We start from the raw sequence: 21,946 nt of genomic DNA on the forward strand, positions 1-21,946 counted from the left end.
CTTTCTTGATCTGAGAGGAGAAGTGGGTTGTTTTGTTTGGACTTGGAACCAACTAACTTTTCTCTTTTAGTACATGTCTTAGGAGACGAGTGGTGGTGATATGATGGTAGCCGCCCCTAAATAAATAAAGGAAAAAAAAAGAGAGAGAAAGTACTTCTCTCTTTTAGTACACGTGTCGAAGACACGTGGTAGTGATATGATTGCAACTGATCATAAATAAATAAAGGGGAAGGAACCGATCCTATATAAATTAGTACAAAATATCATTATAAATTTCTTTCTCTTGAATTATTATCCAAATTAGTACAAATAATTAAGAGACACGCGGTTCCAAATTTTATAATTCATCGTAAAAATAATTACGTAAGATTTGATTCATTCGACTATTGATCTAGAAACAAAGTGCATTGTCCTTTTCGAGGTTGACATCTGGGAAATGCGATACCTAAGAAATTATTACAACACGAAGTTACAACGTCAAACGAAGGAACATAAAATAGGCATCATTTATAAGTAAATTAAACATATTTCACACGCAATAGTGTGCAGATAAAATATAAGCAGAACACCTTAGTCGCCACACCCGCGTCTTGCGAAAGCCTCTTTTTATTGATTTCGCCTGAGAGACGTGAATTGTTAATACTGAAGAGACTCACAGCTTTATACTACAAAAAGAGCAAGGGGCCATCATAAATCCACAGCCTAACAAGTCCATCGACACATTTCAGTAACTACGGATCTCTAAGGATCAGTAGATAGCCAATCTCCCAGCAAGAGCTCTCGTCTCTTCTCAACACCAAGAGCTGACACATTTCAGTCCTGCATCACACGGAAGCTGATGAGAGTTCATTTCGGTAGCCTAATCCTTCGGCCTTCAGCCTTCAGCCTGCTTCGGTACTTACTAATGTATGAACATTGCGAGCATAACAGGATTTAACCTCATGATTAATGATAACTAAATAAATTTAGTATATAATGAGCATGAAGACAGTTCCTCATTTCTCAATATTGCATGTGCTGTCACAAAATCATTAAATAAGTGTAGTAACTTTTCAACCATGGGGAAGTTCAAAATCTGGAAAATCTGAACCAGGAGCAGAGTAACGCTTGAAACTCACAAGTGGGTGCGTTAGATATTGCACAGTGCAAAGAAATATTGTTTCCTTTTTTGTTTCCAATTTGTAACATGAATCCAAGTACACATTGGCAGAGAAAAAATTTCCACGTGAAGGAAAAGCCCAAGGCTCCGATTTAATAGAAAATTCTTACAAAAAGATGACACAGAGCTTTATCCAGAGTAAATTATCTTCAAACTTCCATTTGGCACCAATTTCCATTCAATCAGTGGCTCCTGACATCCAACAAACCAAGTGTGTTGGAATTATCATCAGGTATACATGATATATTTAGCACCACCAGAGCAATATGAAATTAACTAAATAGACATGCATGTAAACATTTCTAAATCATAATACCACCAACTGGTTCAATTTTTTGGTCTGAAATGAAAAGATACATCAGACATCAAAAGTGACTTCAAAAGAACTTTTTAATTGTAGACATCAAGAGCACTTTATTGAACCAAAAGATCATGATTTCAGTAAACATGCACTTACTATCTCCTTGAAATTAAGCCAGCCCCAGAAGACCTGAAGGAAAACCAATAGCCAGTAATTAAATTTACCCAGACTAAGATATATATATATATATATATATATATAATCTCTCAAACATATGTATGAGGCAAAACTAATAGTACCTCCCCAGCTGCTTTCCTCCAAAACTATGTCTTCCATTAGTCAGTCCTTTGTTTTGAGGAGGAGACAAACCTGTTCTATCAAGGTTTGCTGTGTTTCCAACCTTGAAGTACAGAGATGAATGACCAGACTTGATTTCCGATTGTGAACCATTAGCTTCTTGGATATTGTTTGATTTACTTGAAACTGTTACATCCGATAGCCCCTGAATAATATTTAATCTGACACCATTTGGTTGTTCATCCTGTCTCATCAAAATCTGGGTGCGTTTGTTGCTAGTCTCTCCAGCATTAATCACAGCAGCACCATCTGCATAGGGCATAGTGTTTGCAGTTTTTGATTCAATTGATTGTACCTTTTTTTGGCGATTGACTTGAGAAACTGGGGTGACAGCAACTGATGGCAACAACGATGTGTAAGGAGCAGAAGATGCAGTAGCAGCAGCAACTTTAGCAACAGCTGCAGTTGCAGATATAATTTGCTGGGCTCCTTCTCGAAGGTGGATAAAGTCACCTTCAATAACAAATAACTGGATTCACAAAAAAAAAAAAACTTTAATTAAAATTAAGAGTTCAAATTATCAAGACAATTCAAATGTAAGGACCTACTTCAGGATGACGAGTAACAAAATCATCAAGCTTTCCATAATGCTTCTTATAGTCATGCCAATGAAGGGGCGCAAGCATTTTGCCAAGCCTATTTGGTAGCTAAAACACATGTAGCACACAAGCTTAGTAAGAAAAAGAGAGGACTTCATATAGTGAACGACAAACTGGCTACGCAGTCTGGTGTCTACATAGTTAGACTTACCGTCGTACTGATTCTGATTCTTCCATCTGATCCAGCAGGCACTGCACGCACAATGCAAGCCAAAAGTGATCTTTCATCTAAGAGATTGGGATCCACTGGTGGTTTACTAGACATCAAAGTACTTGAAATTGGGGCAGCCAAGGCGGTAGATTCATTTGAACTGACAGAGTTTTGACTAGCAGATAACATTATGTTAGATGTAGGTTGTTGTTGTCCAGTTCTCGGCACCTGCTCTTGTGATTGTTTCCCTGCAGCCACAATGTCCTCGGCCTGCACAAGCAATGAAGCAATAATACTACATAAAACTATCTTCACACTTGTAGACTGATTTATTACCTTTTCTAACAAGGATATCAATGTTCACTAAGACATAAACTTGCCAGCTTCCTGCATCAATCTGTAACATCATAAGGTGGCTTAAAAGGAAACAAACCTTGGTTGCATTCTTCTTTTCTGGTGGCACAAACCCTCTTGCAGAGTCCAAGTGAGAAGGTGCATCTGAGGTCCCTTGTGATTCTTGGATAACTGGGTGCTGTTTCACATTTGATTGGAGCACCTAGCATCAAAGTTAGTACAACATTTAACATAAGACCTCAGAGTAATAATTAAGATCTAGAAATACAGTTTATATTGATAACCTGGACTTCATCACTAGAGTCAAAGCCTGAATGTCCAGACATCTGTTGCTGGTCTCTATGGCTGTTAAGATTGTCTAGATGAACCATCTGCATTTCACCAGGCATATCAAAGCTATAATGGGTATCTGATCTTAAAAATTCCTGCTCTGTCTGTGATGGTGGATGCTTGCTTTCAGGTATCTGTGAGATATCTGAAAGGGCCTAAAGGAGATATCTAGAGATTAATACTGGTAGTTGTATTATACAATCAACCAAAAAAGCCTTTGAAATACTCTGGTACCCATACCTGTTGATTTTGCAAATGTTGTTGAGTTAGAACCACAGGCACTGATTGAAAATGATCTATGTGAGATTGTGGAATAGGTGAATTGCTGGAAGCTACAGCTTGTGGAACACCTAATGGATTCATTACATAAGGATGTAATGCAGCCACTGGGCCAGGAGGAATGAAGGCATTCATTCCAAGTATGGACGATGGCACAACAGGAACACTGGGGGCATGTTCAATCTGACAAGAAAAGAAATCTTGTAATGTTTATTCTGATTATACATAATATCACATGAGATTGTATCCATAAAGAGAAAAAAAGAAACAAGGTTTACAATAGGGTTCATAATAGGTCTCAAGAACATATTTTGATTCATTATTGAGACAAAAACCAAATACAGGGTTTAGATGGAATTGATAGACCCAGAGTTGGTACCAAACTGTACCCAGTACCACACAGGTACAACAGATGACCAATCTTGATATGGGATCAAGATTTTAATCTTTTGCAGGATCCTTACACATGGTGCAGTCCTTTTTAAACTGGGATCTTCTACCATTGAACTCTGAATAGGGCAATATCACAAGTTCAAAGCATCTAATTTTTGTTTTCTTATTTCTACAACTCCCTCTACCTCAAATAACACCACTAATCCTAATATATTTACCTCATCTACCTAGGGCATATATATGCCTCATTTAGAGATGTTAGTATTGCCTTAAATGGTTTTAACCCATTTTAATCTTCTATTAGATGTATACTTAATTATTGCAAATGTAAAGCATTCTTCCTTTATTTTGTAACCCTACACATCCATATCAACATTCACAATTGAACAAATATTTTTGCACATGTTTCCTAATTGTTATATACATTAAACATGCTAGCCTTACAAATGCCCCTTCCAACCTAAAAGGGCATAAAGATATTACACAAAACTCTTTATTATTTCTCTTTTTTAAACATCCCACTTTGACTCCTTAACATCTTCATTAATCTATGATATCAATTTGAGTTAGATTCACATACTTCTGGAAACCTCTTGTTCATCTACCTTAGCTATACTTTCAATATTTTTCTAAGCTGAAGTTAGACATGATGTATTTTGGTAGTAGTTTTTCTAAACTTAAAACACGTAGTTTCTAACATTTATCTCCATGGCTCAAGTTCAAAATCAATCTCAACTAAACTATCATCAATGCATAATAATATCAACAACATATACCAGAAAGGTTTATCCTGAATACAGGAAGTTAATCATTTTACCAAAATGAAAACATAAGGACTCAAAGCAAAACTTTAGATGTACACCTACACTGCTATCCTTCTAACCTACCACAAAATTTTCCTTAGTCAAAAAAATGCATATGCAAACCTTTATTCTTCCCTAGATGTTTCTCACTGATTGTCTCAATAAAAAGATAGGTCTATGGTGGATCTTTTAAGGTATAAAATCAAATTAATTTATGGAAATACTCACTTTGTATGTCAGTCTTTGTTCAATCACCCGCTCTCAAAGTTTGATATATGGATCATGGCTAAGTTGTCCAAAAGACTAGAATTTAGAATGATAAAATTTCGGGACTTTTAGTTAGTGAAATACTAAAATCTTCTAATTCTAGCTACAAGATAATATAGCAATAGAGCATGTCTTATAAACCCACATGAAAATGATTTTCCAAGGTGCTTATGCATCTACAAGCAAGAAGTAAATAAGGTCAGTTAGGAATAAGGGTGTGAGAGCCAAGGTATCCTCACTAGAAACATTAAAAAAGAACTAATAACTCTGTGGCCAGTGGTGTTAATGTTAACATGGCTCACAGCAGGAACATTCATGCAACCGGCCCAAATAGTTGGGATCTTATGGCATATCATCGTTATATTTCCATGCAAGAAATAATTTTTGAAAACATAGGTCACTGGATATATGGATTTGCCCTCCCCCTCTCAGCCTGACTAGATATGAAGCAAAATAGTGTGAGAACTCAACATCATGGTACTTTTTTTTTAACCTTTTCAGATCCCAATGAATAAAAGAAACATTGGTTAGTCACTTTGCATATCATGAGAGATTGTTGACAATTGACCACAGTATAAAAGGAAAATTTTAAAATCTTTAATACTTCACCTTACCTTAGAAGATGAACTGGAAGATAAAACATGAGATGAAGTCCCATCTACACTTCCGTTAGATGCAAATCCCAAGTGACCATTTGATTTGCCACCATCTATCACATTAATCTGATTTCCATTATACGAAGATGAATCGGTTGAGTTTTCATGAGTAATTTGTGAACCATCTTCATAATTTCCATTCTTTTTCCTTGCCTCAGCCAATTCCAGCTGAAGCTGCTGTATGGCTTGCAGATGATGACGCTCCATTTCAACAAACTAGCAAAAGGCATCAAACAACAAATAACAGAAAGAGAAAGACGCCAACAATCATAGCTAAACATAATAACCAATCACAAATTTACTGCAATAAACAAGCAATCGATATGTACATTGTAATAAACAAATCAAAAGAGACTAACAGTGAAACAAAGCATTTGCCATCTAACCTGCCTTTGAAAACCAATCCAATATTGGTTAAACTGCTCTGTGCGTTCTCTTAGTTCAGCTTGCAACGACTGGTTAGTGGAGGACTGCAAAGCATCCATTTCTTGAACCCGTGCAACCCAAGCTTGTGCCTCCCTTAACTGTTCATCCTTGAAAAGAATAGTTTCTCGTGCAACTCTATGCTGAAAGAAAGAATTTGTTTAAATATTTCTTCTTTTACAAATTAATGAAACCAAAGGATATACTCTATTTTAAAAAGGAATATGAACAATCAGACAAACACTACAGAAATGCAAAATCATAAAACAAAACCACCAAACAGAGAATGCCTACTTATTAGCAAATATTAAAACTAATTCACTGAAAAATTAGCACAAACGTTTCCAAAAATAATTGAAACAATCAAAAAATTCAAGAAAAACACTGTACAAGTGACTTTGTGATGCTCTTTGTAGAACATTTGTTCTGCTGTTCGGTTAGCAAATTCAGCAATTGTCTGATACTGTGTTCACAGTAGCTTGGACATTTATATACGTGTTTGGCATTCTCTTGTAACAAAATGCCTCCGGTCACATGATACATCAATTTCAGCAACTGGGAATAATCTTCTTAAGTTGACACTAACAAGTTCTAGCATTTTTACCATAAAACTTCAAACATAGTGTTGTCATGACATTCCATCACCCACCCACTTTCAAAGCCTAATCAATAGGTAGTTGGATCAGCAACATATAATAGAACTTATCGGGGCTCAATTCCTTGATCTGTTATAACCCTTAAATACAGATTAGAACATCACCTTTTCTTGGTACTTTGAATTCACCTAACATGCCATTAAGCATTGAATCATGAGAAGAGCATAGATGTTCATTAACTCAAGGGCCTCCAAGTTATAGAAAAATCCAAATAAATTACCATGAATGCTACTGACTACACCAGGAAACTATCACCTGAATTGCGACTTCCCAAGCATTCATAAGAATGCACCAAGTTGTCAAAACTGGAAGCCATCATATTTATTCTGAATCCCAGCAAGAAGCATATGCCTTCATAATTCTACTTTTTGAACATGGCTAATGGCTGCAAGCAATTATCACTCCACAGATGCGCAAACACAAAAAGTTTATTGTTTATTCATACATATTGATACATGTGTTGAGTAAATTCACTAGTTTTCACAATAGCCTACAGTGTCTTAGAATACAGCAATCAAATTCAAGTCCATGTGGCAGATCTGAATCCTGCCTACTTAGGGTCCATTTGTTACATGGAAAGCATCCTGGGAATGAGCATGGTGTTTGGAATCTAATAATGTCTTTCTCATTCTAATTACTGAGTGGAATCAGATTATCCATATAAACTGGAATCTCATTCAGGACTCACCCTCAAAATTTGATCGTGATTCCTAGAGATATTTTCTGCTCTCAAACCCTCCTTCCTTTATAACCAAAACAATATAGATATACATACTTTAATTAAAATAAACTTAAAACAACACAGTGATAAAAACATCATGATTTAATGATTAAAACAAAATATGATATAATATGTCATATAATATAAATAGCTATTGAATTGAAAAAATGTAATTACAAAATATATAAAAATAATATGCTATATTAAAAGAATTGTCACCCGGAACACCATAACCCCTTGGAAACATGATAGAAATTTGACACTGCAAACAAAACCCATTTCTGACAACCTCCAAACAACATTACCTAAACATTTACTAGAATCATCCCATTCAAAACTTTTATGTATCTACATATCATTGTTTTTAACCTAATTAAACAAAAAAATCTAATAAAAAAACAAAAGATCTAATGACTAGCAAGATAAATTTCTTATGTAGTTTGCAATCTAGGTAGTACAATTAACATCACAACTTGTTTAGCACTATACTCAGCAATAATGATGGTGGTTCAGTGCTTATGGCTCCTGCCAATATGGGATCTAATACACAATCTCCCCGTTCATGCAGAGTAAGCTTTTTTCATGACTCTAAAACCTTGATATCGAACTCATGGAGTAGCACCTTACAAGAAAACGTATGTGATTTTATGAACACTTGCGAGCAGGGTTTGCCAATTCGTGTACCAAACCTATCTTGGAGATTTGTCAGGTCAGTACATATCGATCTGTACCGGTGTATCGACACATGGTACGTTGGGGCATGCCAATGGGGACTTGGATAATCCGCATCTTGAATCGTCAATCGGACCAGTTAATATCGCCCGTACCATACCGACTCAGGCGGTACAACAAACGTTACTTGCGAGTAGGTTTACAAGCTTAAAGCATGAGCAGATATGCAAAGATTGTTATGTGACAAGATGACAACAAAAATCTCCTTATGTAGAAAGAAGGCCTAGAGAAGCATATTGATTCTCACATAACGTGATTAATGACTAAAGAGTTGCAAACTTTGTATAAAATTTTTTGTCTTCCATATGATCCACATGTGACATAGATGTCCCTTATTCAAGTAGGCCATCCAAAAATCCATTGGAAATCCACGTGTGACTTAGAATGTGGCCTAACTTCTTAGAAGCTGACAAAGCTTGCTGTCATTCCTAACCAAAACTCGATTCCTACAATGCAAATGGTGTTAGGTTATTACCAATTGGCATACACACGATAGACACTTTCAATAACAAAATAGGGTCTTTCAACAACCATCGCAAAAAGGAGAGTAGATATTACCTAATGCTAAAAGTGTCATCAACTGTTAACACAAGATATCACTTTATCAGGATAGGTCTCAATTCCACCGAATAGAAGGCAGATTTCAATCATCAAAGATAAATTTAAAAAAATAGGGAAAAGAATTGAGGCATCAACCTCCTCCTGCAATGCAAGGATCTGACTCTCTTTCTCTTGAATATGTTCTTGGAGATCACGAATTTGGCTCATATGTTGTGCTCTTTCTGCTTCCGAATTATCAAGCTCCCTTCTGCATAAGTTAACAGTAAGCCCATGGCAAACATGCAGCAGACTACTTTGAACATGCAGAAGATTATTCAATTCAAAAATATATACATTGAATTTGATAGGCCAACAAAATATGACTTACGAAGAGGGAGATCCCATTACCATATTTTTTAATAAAAAGCAAGATGAGGTTCCATATGATGCCCACATTTTTCTCCTACAATTTACTTTAATTAAAAGGAACTAGTCATATTTAAGAGACAATAGCTAAGTAAAACACCCAACGTTGTTTATAAAACAAAGGCAATGGTGAATGCTATGTTCAAATTGCTTGCAGAATAAAAAAGTTACCAAATTTGTTGGACCAATATTGTCGAGAGCAACTTTAGTCAGACTATGCCTGATGTCAACAAGTAGTCATTGGAAGAGAGCCACAAGGTATAGGTTAGCCACTCAATTGTTACTATTAAAAAATGTCAATATGGAAGAGAACATGTGAAAAACCATAAGCATGATAATATAATGTAACAGCAAATAGTTAAGACACCAAAGGAAGAGCAGCTGAATGTTAGCTTATCAAGAAAGGCATATATCAGTAATTCATCATGAGATAGTTAGCCAAATTTATCTAATTTGACTGGACCTAAACATCACTATAACTCAATTAAATTGATTGTTGAACAATTAATTCACAAATCAATATCATCTTCTCTCTTAGTGGTTCAAATCATCTAATCGTGATCAATTCAAGTTTATATGAATTGTACATCAATCATTAGTTTTTGTTACCATTTTATTAATGCTTGGTACTTAATAGATCTTAATGATCCAAACTTATCCAACCGACCATGAATTTCTATGTAATGATATTTTATATTTTTTTTCAAATTCATTATTAATTATATAAATCATAATTCGAGTTTAATTTACTTGCCCTTTTTGGTTAATGAATTCATATAAATGGGAAAGATTTGTTTTATAAGACAATTGTGAAACCAATAATGCAAGATTTAATGAAGGCACAACCAACATTGGTTTTGCAAAAAATTAAGAAATAATCATTTAGTATGCAACATTTAATGAAGAACCAACATCAATTTTTAAGAGGAATGTCATATACCTGAAGGTGGCTAGCTCTTTGTTTTGTTCTCGGAGAAGATCTTCTTTAGCCCATGCCTAGCCAAAAGCGAAAGAGAAAAACAACCTCAAAATAAAACTCAAGCTTCTCACTCAGAAGGAACAAAGAAGATGAGAAACAAACCGCTTCTGTGTCAATTTTCATAGCTCGTAGCTCCCTATCCTTCTCTTCTAGTTTCCTCTCCAGCTCAAGTATGCTTTGTTCCCTTTCATGTAGTTGCTCCTGTTCAAAGAGTAATAGCATATATAATAAGCTAAGCAGGCTCCATGAATTAGTTATTGGATCTAAGTGAAGTAAACACAACCAGACAAACACATTACACAAACAACAACAACAGACTTTGAACACAAAGCATAACAGAGATAAGGCCAACTTAGCTAAGAGCACGTATAGGCAACTATATTTAACCTACCTGGATGTTAAAAATTAGACAAATTCTATTATTAGTAATTCACAACATTCCGCAAAGCAGCTGCTAAAAAAATTCGAAATCAAATTTCAACAGTACATCTCTATCGTGCAGCCGAGAATAAATGTAGAATGTAGCATCAAATCCCATAACAACCAAAAGCTTGATGTTGACTACTGACCAAGAAAAGTTTAACTCGTGATATAGCGATCTCGTCTGAGACACACAACCTTAGCCTTTGAAAATTCAAGCACAAGTTGCACACGATTCTGAAGGGGCCCATGCAAGTTTATTTGACTACAGAAAGCAAAGGAAATTTATGACAGCAGCTGGTAACATTTTAATGTCAACCACTCCCACCAACAAAATCATTATTACAATTAGAAAAACCAATTATCACAGGCAACTTATAACAGTTGGCATTCCCAGAGCCACGAAACAGAAACACCAGGAATCCACATTGATTAAGCATAAATCTTAACAATATCGTGAACGATAAAACTGAGCATGTCAGAAACCTTTAGATCGGCATTGATATTCATGTGCTCCTTGAGCTGCACTTCAAAACTATTCTGCACTTCCAAGATCTCTGACCTGGCAATCACCCTGGCCTGTAGTTCAATCTCCATTTGCTGAAGCTCTTCTCTTTGCCTCATGATTTCTTGCAGCTTCCGCTGCAATATATCACCATTCAACTCGGCATCATCAGCATCAATTGTGATCGCACAGTAGTCCACCCGCGACCCTGTACCCACCTGCACCTTTCGACAGCAGTTTTACCCTTAAATGATTAGTCCTCCATCCGGAAGCACATTGTCACTTACTCAAAAATTCTTTGTTCTACGAACTTGGCTTCTCAGACAACAAGCTAGGCGAAAAAATACCTCGTGTATCGTTCTCTCAGCTGATTGTCCCAATTTAACATGCTCTTGCTCCTGCGGATGACGAAAATCTTAAGTAAGATCCAAAACACAGCTACACACCATTAAACCTTACCTCGCTTCCGTTGCTCCGAAAGGAGTGCTCGGGGATGGCACGCCACTCCTTTTTGGCAACCTGGGATGCGGGCACGGGAACGGCTCCGCCAAGGCCCGAGGGAGCCTCCATCGGGTCCGACAGGCCGGGAACGACCCCTCGAGAGGGCCGATCGAGCACAGCGCGAGGGTTTTCCGCACCCAAGCGAGGACGCTCGAGCCTCCAAGACGGGATCCCAGGAATCAAGAAACGGTCCTAGGGTTTGGACGCGACCGCGCGAAGGATCCTCCGCAAACGAAACCCTAATTCTCGAAGCGAGTCGGGGGAGGTTAGGGAGAAGCAGGATTGGGCAGGCGACGCGGAGGGGAATGAGGAGGGGGGCTCGAAGTGGATCGAGACCGCCGATATGGGTGGAGGAGGAGGAGAAGGAGGTTGATGGAAATTTGGGGAAGCGAGAGGCGGAGACACGCTCGCCGATTTATAGGGGAAGGGGATGGGGGGGCGATTGGGGGAGGAAGGCAGCCGAGTGAAGCGGGTCGGTTTACCGGTGTGTGGGTTTCAGTAGCCGCTCTGGCCACACTAAGCTTCCTACAGCCCACAGTGTGGTCGTCTTCGAAGGTCCAAGTAGCGATGACAAGTGGCTCGGGTACGCACCCGCGTACTTCGCCCGAATCCGATTACACCTAACCCGAGTATATTTCGAATCCAAATCGAGTGGCTCATTGTTTTTCCGTCGTCATAATAATAAACACGTTCTAATCCAAACCGATAAATAATTATTTTTTATTTATAAAAATAAAATAAAATAAAATAAAATTTGCTCTTCATAAAATAGATTTTTAGGTAAGTCAGAGGTGGCAATGGTAAGATTGTTTCTTCTTTTACATGGATATTATATTATAACTTGTTCATTACATTCATGTATTTATCAATTACTTGCTATATAGATAGTAGTGCCACCAACAAGGTTTAATGTTCCATGAACGGTCTTCTAAAGTGTTAATCATGCATTGATTGATGATTGATAGAGATCATGTAGAAAGTCATGTTGGTTTGGACTCAAATGGATGTTTGATTTAGGTAGAAAATTGAGTGGGAACTATTCCATGTAGATTAAAAATTGTAGATGGAAATGTAAATGATGTTTGATCAGTGGGTTTTTTTTTCGTCAAAATACATGACTAATTTTTTTTCTAACACTATAAATTCTTGAATATATACTTCAGAGAAATTAAAATCAATAACAAATAAATAGTTATTTATTAGAAATATATATGTTTTACTCAAATTGGTAAAGCTAAGGGATGACTATTTACTCAATTTGATAGCATGTGTACATCTATGTTTTACATTAACTCTATCTATACGACTAATAGGTCGAGTTGGATCGGATCGGAATGCTAAAATATGTACTATATTATTTTCTAATAAATAAAAAAGAAATAAAAGTAAATTAGAACGTGAAGCAACAGTTAAACCATCGAGCGTTGTTACTAATGTCGCCATGCAAACCATATGTGCAGGTTGTAAGATGTTTCAACATACAATTATCTAATGGTGACATGACGTTAAGATATTCATGTGTCAAGATTGATTTGATTTAATTAAATCGTATAATAAAAAAAGATATGTCTGACTTAAACTCGATCTGATTCATCATTAATTTTTCACATTGTGACTAAAAAGGTAAAAACTAAAAACTAAAAAGCAAAATCATCGAATCAAGCTTACTAAACATTATCTATTTTTATTAAATACTTCTAAAAAAAAAATCAAAGACATTTGCTTTCTCCAACATCTCGTAAACGCTACACATGTAAATAGACATAGAAACACTACACAACGAATCAAATCACATTTCCCAACTGCCCTCCTTGCATCGAGACTTATAAATATATCGAGAAGCATAGGAGGTCAAATGATTCATAGAAGTAATAAAAAGCATTTTAAATATTTAAATTTAATAAAAATCACTATTGATAGTAGTTTATTTATTTATTTATTACATAAACATTTTGCTAGTGTAGCTTTCGATTGTCAACTTAACATGATTAAGTTGATCCGAACTAACTCGTTTATTTGAATTTTAAAGTTGGATCCAATCGAGTTGTTTAAACAAGATGTTCGACCTCGTTAATCGTCATTAGTGCTCACGAAGATCATGACTATGAGAAAGAAGCTTATTTTTATCATCATCATCACGAGTCTTTCTCATTCGATACGGGTTGCTCGAAAAAGATATATTAAGGATGAAATTCACTTGAGACTCATCGTTAGAATGAGACTAATAACCTTTACTAGATCTCGGGTCAATTTAAAATTAAATATAATCTTAACACGTGCAAGATGTTAATTCCAAAGTCAGAATGGAGTTTAAATATTCTAATTCTAAACCTTGGTAGGATAAACACATATAAAACCTCCATTTGAATGGTATTTCACATGCCACACCCAATCTTATTCTCTATAATAGGCATCAGGGAATCTCATTCTCGAAGTCCCAACTATGGTCGGTCAAGTGTTTGCTTGCATTAGTTTATAGGAGAGAGAAAGAAAGGCATAGCATTATTTCGACACTAACCACATTTGTCTTCTCATGCACATGCATTTGAATCATAAATAATCTATCAGAAGTTGAATTATGATTGAGAGTTTAAGATCTGATCCTAATATATAATGTATCTAAGTACAAATGGGAATGGATTATCTTCTCACTAATGTTTGGATCTTCCTCCTTTCTAATGGTTTTTTGTTGTCTATGTCATTGCCGACCATTACTCTATCTAATCTTTAACTAAGTTCAAGTAGGATTAGGTCTCCAAGAAGATATGGAGAATGGAGTTCCATTTTTTTTATCCTACACTTGTCTTCTTTGGTTCCTACCATCATTTCTTTAGTATACATAGATCTTCTAGCTAATCATTTATTCTATTTTATCCGTTGATGTATCCGATGGCGTTTGCGATAAACATATTTAGTCGATTCTTATCTTAATCTTACATTATTATAAGTGTTTATGCACTAATAAAAACAATGCATGAGGTTCATGTGGGTGTAAATATTTATGTGATTGTTAAATTACTCTTGATTTTTTATTTGTTCTCAAAGGATGATATTTGTTGTATCTCAATTATTTCTCTATTATGGTCATCGATATCATCCTCTCTATCGCTAATAGTTTTCTCATTATAAAATTTATGATATTTCCTACATATTTTGTATCTTTGATATAATAGATAATTATATCATTTTATAAAAAAATTACTAGATTTACGACTCAAATTCAAAAAATAGATCTCGATAGATTATTATACCAGGGAGGATCAATGCAAGTAGACTTACACTAGTGTAAATAATTGAGATAATCAATATAAGTGATTTTATAGGTTCTAAGTATTCGTTACGTCAAGGGTTCGGAGCCAATCAAGATCGAACAAATTTGGTATCGAAAAAATAAGAGATGCATCACATGAAAGGAATGTCCGATAAATATATGATAGAGGAGTTGGGATAATTATTTGACTTAAAGCGAAGAGTTAATCCATAAGGTAATAAGACAGAATCATCGACCATCATCATTCAACATGTGGAGGATTGCATCTAACATTGTGACTATCGTGCGAAAACAAAAGTCAATGAGTCGGTTGACTAAGTTTCCAATATATAGTGTGGAGTGACGTGTAAGAATGGTTTAACCGATGTGATAAGGTAGTTGGTAGGACACATGACATGTCATGAGATTATCAATAAACTACCCTAATTGTTGTGGGAAACAACCTTGAGCCGTGGCATCGGGACCGACGCGGTTTGGTTCGGGTCCGAACGACGGGGATCTCCCTGGGGCGTTACTCGAGCCCGTTGAGGGGATCGGGTGTGGCGTCCGATCAGGACGATGTAGCCGCCTCCTCCGGGCAGGCACTCCTCGCCTGCTCGTCCCGCGGGGCCCTTCGGCTTCGCACCTACACAAATATCGGTCTGACGATCAAGTTAGCAGACGTGGAGGGAGTTTCAGATGAAGAAGTGTTTTGAGTGTGTCTCTTCCTCCTCCTCTCTGATGAACGAGAGGGTATTTATAAGGAAGCTTACTATTGTTTGATGTGCCCGCCTGTAGGAGGCAAACTGGTAGCGTCTGACATGGGCGTTGGCGTGGCGTGAAGAACCGAGCCTGAGTAGGCGTTAATGCGCCTCGGTCGGTGTTCCGATTCGTTTGACAGGGTATAGTCACGTCGATCGAGGCGTGAGGTGTCGGCTGATATCAGCCGAGTCTTTATCATAATTACTATCCTCATCACTGATTATTATCATGAAAATAATCATCCAATAAAGCATGCATTTATTTCATGACACGAATAGTCCCCCTCATCACATTTAAATGTCATTCGCGGTTGCAACCAAAGCTTACGTAACTTTATTCCCCTATCACTAACCCATCACATAGTCTTAGTTTGATGGGACAAGTCCCGATCGATACATATCATCGGCAAAGAAGTTATAGCCTTGTCGTTTCACGTATCCAAGACGACGACAGCCTCTGCCAACTAAGCGCTACCTACCTCAATCATGCACACACAGACTCCACCATCTCCTTCGAGCGTCTTCCTCGTCATGCGCATGCAATAGATCCCAATGGCGAGGAGCGCAGCCCTGAGGCCTTAAGAGCACGAGTCACATGCGCACAAAGGAGAAGAGGAAGAAGACACTAAGTAACGTGGCAGCTCAGCTAAGCTCAACTTAGCTTGTCTGGAGCTTGGCGAGGAGCGCAGCCCTGAGGCCTTCATGGCCCTGCAACTCACATGGCACCTCCACCACCACGTCCTGCAGCACGGATTCCTTGACGCAGGACACGCTCGCGTGGTGGACGTGGAGCCCCAGGTCGCGTAGCGCAACCATCAGCCTCGCCGGCGGATGGTTCCGGTCATCCGATTGCGCCCTTATCAGCGCCTCCGCTCCCAGCAGCTTCACCTCCACCTCCATCGCCGTCGCTGAGGTGGTTGTGGTGGTGGTGCCGTGTGTCGTGGTGCTGGTGGTTGTCTCCTTCTTCGCAGTCTTGGCTTCGGCCTCCAGCTTGTCGACCTTGGCCTCGAGCTCCTTGATGTAGGCCACGGCGTCCGACAGCAGGGACGCCTTGTCCATCCGCGATACGTTGGGCACCACCGAACGGAGGGCGTAGAAGCGGTGGTTCAGCTTCTCGCGGCGCTGCCGTTCCGCCTCGACGTGGTTTGCTGGCCCCTCGTGCGACCCGCTCTCCTGCTTCCGCCCTCGCTTCTTGGGCCTGCGGCGCTCCGCCAACAGGTGGCAGTCGGAGTCCGAGTGCTCGGAGTCGACCGAAGAGGAGAGACCGGCCCCATCCTTCCTCGCTGCCGACAAAGGGGCCGGGGCGGCCGTCGGTTCTGCGCCGGCGATGGCGGCGTCGTGGGGCGTCGTGTTGAAGATGGCACTGACCTGCTGCACGAGGACCCAGTTCTCCGCGATGTAGTCGGCGGAGCCGAGCTCGAGGACGCCGCCGGGGACCGGGAAGCACGCGAGTGTCTCGATGCCGTGGAGCTGAGCCTCGCGGGTCCGGTCGCACCCGCACGCTTGGAGCGCGCGCACGCCCGCCAGCCAGACCGGCGCCAGCGAGCCGTAGACGCGGGCGGGGACGGGATTTGCGTCCCCGCCTCGGGCCACCACGAACGATCGGCTGAGCGACACGACGTAGAACCACTCGCCGTCGTCGACGGAGTCGTCTGACCCCCGGCTCTTGCGGGCACCGCGGAAGTTGCCGTCGCCGAAGGAGAGTACACGATGGTCGGGGGAGGCGCGCCAGAAGATGGCATAGGCCCACCACTCAGGTCGCGCGAGGAGGAAGCTCTGCAGCCGGTACTGGAGGTCGGCGGCCGCCGGCGCATTCAAGGAGGAGGAGCAGGAGGGGGAAATGATGAGCTCGTCCATTCCGGTTTGGAGTGTCTGCCGTAGTGTTCGTCGCTGCGCGGAGCAGCGGGTGATTTAATGGGTTACAGAAGGGCACGTGGCGGGATGGCAGAACCCGCCTGTCCAATGCTCCAACGCCATCTGTAGGGGATGGCGTAGCCATGCCATCGAACGGTCAAAAACTCACCAACCATAAGATCCAACGGCTCTCATCAGCCACAAGTCATCACCAACAAACGATAACATCCCTACACAATTACCTACCCACAAATTTACCTGCCTCGTGATTGGTTTTATATATGTAACTACGGCGCGAAAAACGAGGACGGTAAACGGAAGGGAATATCCATCGACGTGCTCGCGCATCAAATCAGTCACAAGACAATCACGTGATCAAAGGGACGAAATATATACAACGGTCTACGCTCTCATGTATCTCGTGCGTATTTTTCTATTGTCTCATGTGAATGCGCTGTTGAGATAACTTAGTTTTATGGTATACGGCAGCCTATATACTAAGAGTTGATACGTCGACGTGTGTGATGTGTATGTATACGCTTTATTCTTAAGATTACTCGTCCGGACGGTTTCCCCGGTCCGAGTTGATCGAATTCAATTCGACCGGATGGAAGCGATCGGTGAATCGGCCTATATACTTATTTTGAAGAAGACGATAATTTGATTGGTACAACTTTGGGTCATCGAATTGAGATGGTAAATGAATCATATGGACCCCATAAATCAAGGAAAAGTCTTCTGTAATCTTCATGGAGATGACATGTGCATGGAGATCCAAATTATTGTATGAGCGATCACCAGCTGCCTCAAATGATGCCTAACATCATGGGACATGTCCTACTCATCCCTAGGTCTAAGCAATGTGCTCAAGTATGAATCTAGTGTTAGGGTTTTGGAATTTGCATCTGGGTGTAGGACAATTGTCCAGTCACTACTGGGCCATTCTATTCACATGCAGAAGAAAGAAGATGTAAAGAAAATAGAATTATTTGTGTACTGGCATCTTGATTTGAGTAAAACCGCATCAAAAGATAATTTAATTAGTACTACTAGATGTGATGGGAATGCCATTTTAATAATCAAATGCCACTTGGAACAAACTCCAAGTCTTTTTCTCAAGTGTTTAATTTAACTTGGAATTCTCTGAAAAACCAGCAGGATTTGAAATGGTATACATATAATATATTTAGATTTAAACAGGGAACAGTAAATTACTTGCCCCTACGTTGCGGACACGTACCTTCGAGTTGTTGCGGGGACCGCTTTTGTTGACGGATGGGGTCATCATGGCCCACATTTTCGGACTCCCGCGGGGCCCAGATTTTTCAACTAAGTCAAACCCGGCGCAAAGTCCGGAGGGTGACTCGAAGACGAGTGCGGAAAACGACGTAAATAGTGACGTTGTTCCGCCGGAGTCGTGTTAAAACAGAATCGGCAAACGACGCGATAGGTTTGGGCAGAAAGACGTTGGCACGCAGTGACGTGCTTATCTCCAACAGCACCCGACTAATCTCACGCGATATTCCCACGAGACAATCCGCTATATCCACACGACTCGCTGATGCGTGGCTCATCGTGGCGCCCTCCTTGCGGGGCCACGCGGCGATTCGATGGGGTCGGACACGGATACAAGTAAAACCCATATATAACCTGATAAATCAATTGATCGTCACCGTTCTGTTTCCGCCGAATAAAGATCAAGCCGCCCACTATATAAACCCCGTCGCCTCGCCCACCATCGTCGCCGGGTTGTCGTTCCTCGTCTCTTCCTATTTGAATACTAACGCTGCCCCTTCTCCGTTGGGTCTATCGTTAGGGTACTCCGTCCTCTTAATCCCCTCTTGGCCCTCTGCGGCTGCGGCAGGATCGGCGGTGGCTTTTGCTGCGGTTTCCCGGGCAGCTCTGGGGTTCCTGTTGGTATTCGATCATCGAACGATCTGTTTGTCACGCCGTCTTCTGAGGGCCGGCGTGGGGGATTCCGGGGTCGTCTGAGGGCGTGCTAGGGCTCTTCTTCTCTGTATCAGACTTTTACTGCTTCGTCTGGGGGGGGGTGGCCGGGGCTCCGGCCTCGGCGGCTTGCAAAGCCCCCATCTTGACAGAGATCTGAAGAAGTAGACTATTGTTCTGCGATCGGGAAGAGATGCCGGCCCTCGCGTGCGTAGATGCTGCAGCGCCGCCCCCTGGCTACGTCTTCGCTTGGGATGGCGCTCTTCCCGCGCCGGGGACGTTCCCCGGCGACACTCCGACTACGGCGGGTGGTGTCACCGCCGACCGCCCCTCCAACTGGTCCACCGACCTCTCCGTCTCCCTCTACCGGATCGAAGGCTGGGGCGCGCCTTACTTCTGCGTCAATTCCGACGGCGACATCGCCGTCCGGCCGCACGGCGCAGCCACCCTCGCCCATCAAGAGATCGACCTCATGAAGGTGGTGAAGAAAGCCACCGACCCCAAGTCCGCCGGCGGGCTAGGCCTCCGCCTCCCGCTCCTCGTCCGCCTCCCCGACGTCCTCAAACACCGGCTCGAGTCACTGCAGCAAGCGTTCGACTTCGCCATCCGCTCCAACGTATATGGCTCTCGCTACCAGGGGGTCTACCCGGTGAAGTGCAACCAGGACCGGTACATCGTGGAGGACGTCGTGGAGTTTGGAGCACCGTTCCGGTTCGGCCTCGAGGCCGGGTCGAAGGCGGAGCTCCTCCTGGCCATGAGCTGCCTCACGAGAGGGAGCCCGGATGCGTTCCTCATTTGCAACGGCTACAAGGACGAGGAGTACATCGCCCTTGCCCTCTTCGCTCGGAGCATGGATCTCAACACGGTGATCGTACTGGAGCAGGAGGAGGAGCTGGACACGGTGGTGGATACCGGTCAAAGACTCGGTGTCCGGCCGGTGATCGGTCTCCGGGCCAAGCTCCGCACCAAGCACTCCGGCCATTTTGGATCCACCTCCGGAGAGAAGGGCAAGTTTGGGTTGACCACCGCGCAGATCCTTTCAGTCGCCCGGAAGCTTCAACGCCTGGATATGCTCGATTGCCTTCAGCTCCTGCATTTCCACATCGGCTCTCAGATCCCGACGACGTCGCTGCTATCGGATGGGGTCGGCGAGGCCGCTCAAATCTACTGCGAGCTCGCGAGACTCGGGGCCGCAATGCGCGTCATCGACATAGGCGGCGGCCTCGGAATCGATTACGACGGCTCTCACTCTGATGCCTCGGACATGTCGGTGGGTTACGGGCTCGACGAATACGCCGGCGCTGTGGTCCGGGCGGTGATGTTCGCTTGCGACCGAAAGCGTGTACGTCATCCGATCATTTGCAGCGAGAGCGGTCGAGCGCTCGTGTCGCACCAGTCGGTGCTCATCTTCGAAGCGGTCTCATCCAACGCCACCAGAGCTGCGCCGTTGTCGTCCGTCGGCCCAAACTCTGCATTATTTCTCGACGAGCTGGCGGACGATGCTCGTTCCGATTACAACAACTTGATGGCGGCTGCCTACTGCGGCGAGTACGAGACCTGCGCTGTGTATGCTAACCAGTTGAGGCAGAGATGCATCGACCATTTCAAGGACGGAGTTCTCGGCCTCGAACACCTGGCGGCCGTCGACGGTCTCTGCGACCTCGTGGCAGAGGAGCTGGGAGTGGCTGATCCAGTGAGGACATACCATATCAACCTCTCGCTCTTCGCCTCGATGCCCGATTTCTGGGCGATCGGACAGCTGTTCCCGGTCGTCCCGATTCACCACCTCGACCAGCAGCCGGGAGTCAAGGGCATTCTATCCGATCTGACGTGCGACAGCGATGGGAAGGTGGATCGGTTCATCGGTGGGCAGTCGAGCCTCCCGCTGCACGAGATCAAGGGGGGAGAATACTACCTGGGGATGTTTCTTGGAGGGGCGTACCAGGAGGCGCTCGGCGGGCTGCACAACCTCTTCGGGGGGCCGAGCGTTGTGCGGGTGGCCCAGAGCGACGGGCCGCACTGCTTCGCGGTGACGCTGGCGGTGCCCGGCCGGTCGTGCGCGGACACCCTTCGAGCGATGCGGCATGAGCCCGAGGCGATGATCGCGGCGCTCGGGCACCGCGCGGGGGAGTGCGCGGCCGGGGATGCCGTGCTGTGCGCCATCGCCCGCGCCTTCGACTCCATGCCGTACCTCGTCCGCGGCGCCGAGGTGGAGGAGGAGGTGCGGGAGTCGATGATGCGCTGCCTGGGCTTGTGAAGGGATCGGTTATGGGCACCTCGTCGAAGTCGTCGGAGTGTGTCGCATTGGTGCGTCTATTATGATTGCTGTTTTCTTTCTACCGTCTTTGAGTCGCGTAGGAGTAATAATTTATCTTCGAGTAGTGTCTCCGGTTTCATTAGTGAAATGCCTCTGTAACGCCTAACATGACCCAAAGGATGCAAATTACCATGGATGGTGAAAATATGAATCAAGTATTGCCCAAATGACTAACACTCACATGGTTGCTTTCTCTTTGTGATCTCACATTAGGATTGGTTTTGTCCAGGAACCATTGACAAATGGGTTATATTCTCCAGCCACA

General features: G+C 42.2%; 3 protein-coding genes across 7 annotated transcripts; 1 reads left to right on the plus strand and 2 right to left on the minus strand.

Moving 5' to 3' along the window:
* Positions 1 to 800: 800 nt before the first annotated feature.
* On the minus strand, positions 801 to 12,006 carry LOC135582254 (uncharacterized). 5 transcript variants are annotated; one of them, XM_065171628.1, is made up of 16 exons: positions 11,511 to 12,004; positions 11,399 to 11,449; positions 11,033 to 11,275; positions 10,229 to 10,327; positions 10,088 to 10,143; positions 8,878 to 8,989; positions 6,036 to 6,215; positions 5,608 to 5,865; positions 3,492 to 3,713; positions 3,206 to 3,406; positions 3,001 to 3,123; positions 2,568 to 2,837; positions 2,366 to 2,464; positions 1,760 to 2,286; positions 1,617 to 1,649; positions 801 to 819 (listed from the first exon to the last, which is right to left on the minus strand). In XM_065171628.1, coding segments are annotated over exons 1-16 (2,586 nt in total). In that variant the 5' UTR covers positions 11,622 to 12,004; the 3' UTR covers positions 801 to 818. The 5 variants fall into 5 exon arrangements, with proteins under 5 accessions (XP_065027700.1, XP_065027703.1, XP_065027701.1 ...); XM_065171631.1 differs by lacking the exon at positions 801 to 819 and adding an exon at positions 1,137 to 1,351 and having other exon boundaries at positions 3,206 to 3,292; positions 11,511 to 12,006; XM_065171629.1 differs by lacking the exon at positions 801 to 819 and adding an exon at positions 1,137 to 1,351 and having other exon boundaries at positions 8,878 to 8,986; positions 11,511 to 12,005.
* Positions 12,007 to 15,848: 3,842 nt separating this feature from the next.
* Positions 15,849 to 17,885, minus strand: LOC104000468 (transcription factor MYC1-like). The gene has a single exon (XM_009422528.3). The coding sequence runs from the start codon at positions 17,418 to 17,420 to the stop codon at positions 16,221 to 16,223; it is 1,200 nt and encodes a 399-aa protein (XP_009420803.2). The 5' UTR covers positions 17,421 to 17,885; the 3' UTR covers positions 15,849 to 16,220.
* A 1,217-nt stretch (positions 17,886 to 19,102) lies between these two features.
* Positions 19,103 to 21,763, plus strand: LOC135650589 (arginine decarboxylase-like). The gene has a single exon (XM_065170070.1). The coding sequence runs from the start codon at positions 19,558 to 19,560 to the stop codon at positions 21,619 to 21,621; it is 2,064 nt and encodes a 687-aa protein (XP_065026142.1). The 5' UTR covers positions 19,103 to 19,557; the 3' UTR covers positions 21,622 to 21,763.
* The last annotated feature ends 183 nt before the right edge of the window (positions 21,764 to 21,946 follow it).

The sequence above is a fragment of the Musa acuminata genome, chromosome BXJ3-10 (assembly GCF_036884655.1).
Source record: "Musa acuminata AAA Group cultivar baxijiao chromosome BXJ3-10, Cavendish_Baxijiao_AAA, whole genome shotgun sequence".
In the NCBI taxonomy this organism is placed as follows: Eukaryota; Viridiplantae; Streptophyta; class Magnoliopsida; order Zingiberales; family Musaceae; genus Musa; species Musa acuminata.

Coding starts and splice junctions, on each gene's coding strand:
- LOC135582254 (XM_065171628.1), bottom strand. CDS start 11,621: ATGGAGGCTCCCTCGGGCCTTGGCGGAGCCGTTCCCGTGCCCGCATCC. Junction 10,328..11,032: donor ATATCAATGCCGATCTAAAG/GTTTCTGACATG, acceptor CTCTTTGAACAG/GAGCAACTACATGAAAGGGA. Junction 5,866..6,035: donor GGATTGGTTTTCAAAGGCAG/GTTAGATGGCAA, acceptor GCCTTTTGCTAG/TTTGTTGAAATGGAGCGTCA.
- LOC135650589 (XM_065170070.1), top strand. CDS start 19,558: ATGCCGGCCCTCGCGTGCGTAGATGCTGCAGCGCCGCCCCCTGGCTAC.
- LOC104000468 (XM_009422528.3), bottom strand. CDS start 17,420: ATGGACGAGCTCATCATTTCCCCCTCCTGCTCCTCCTCCTTGAATGCG.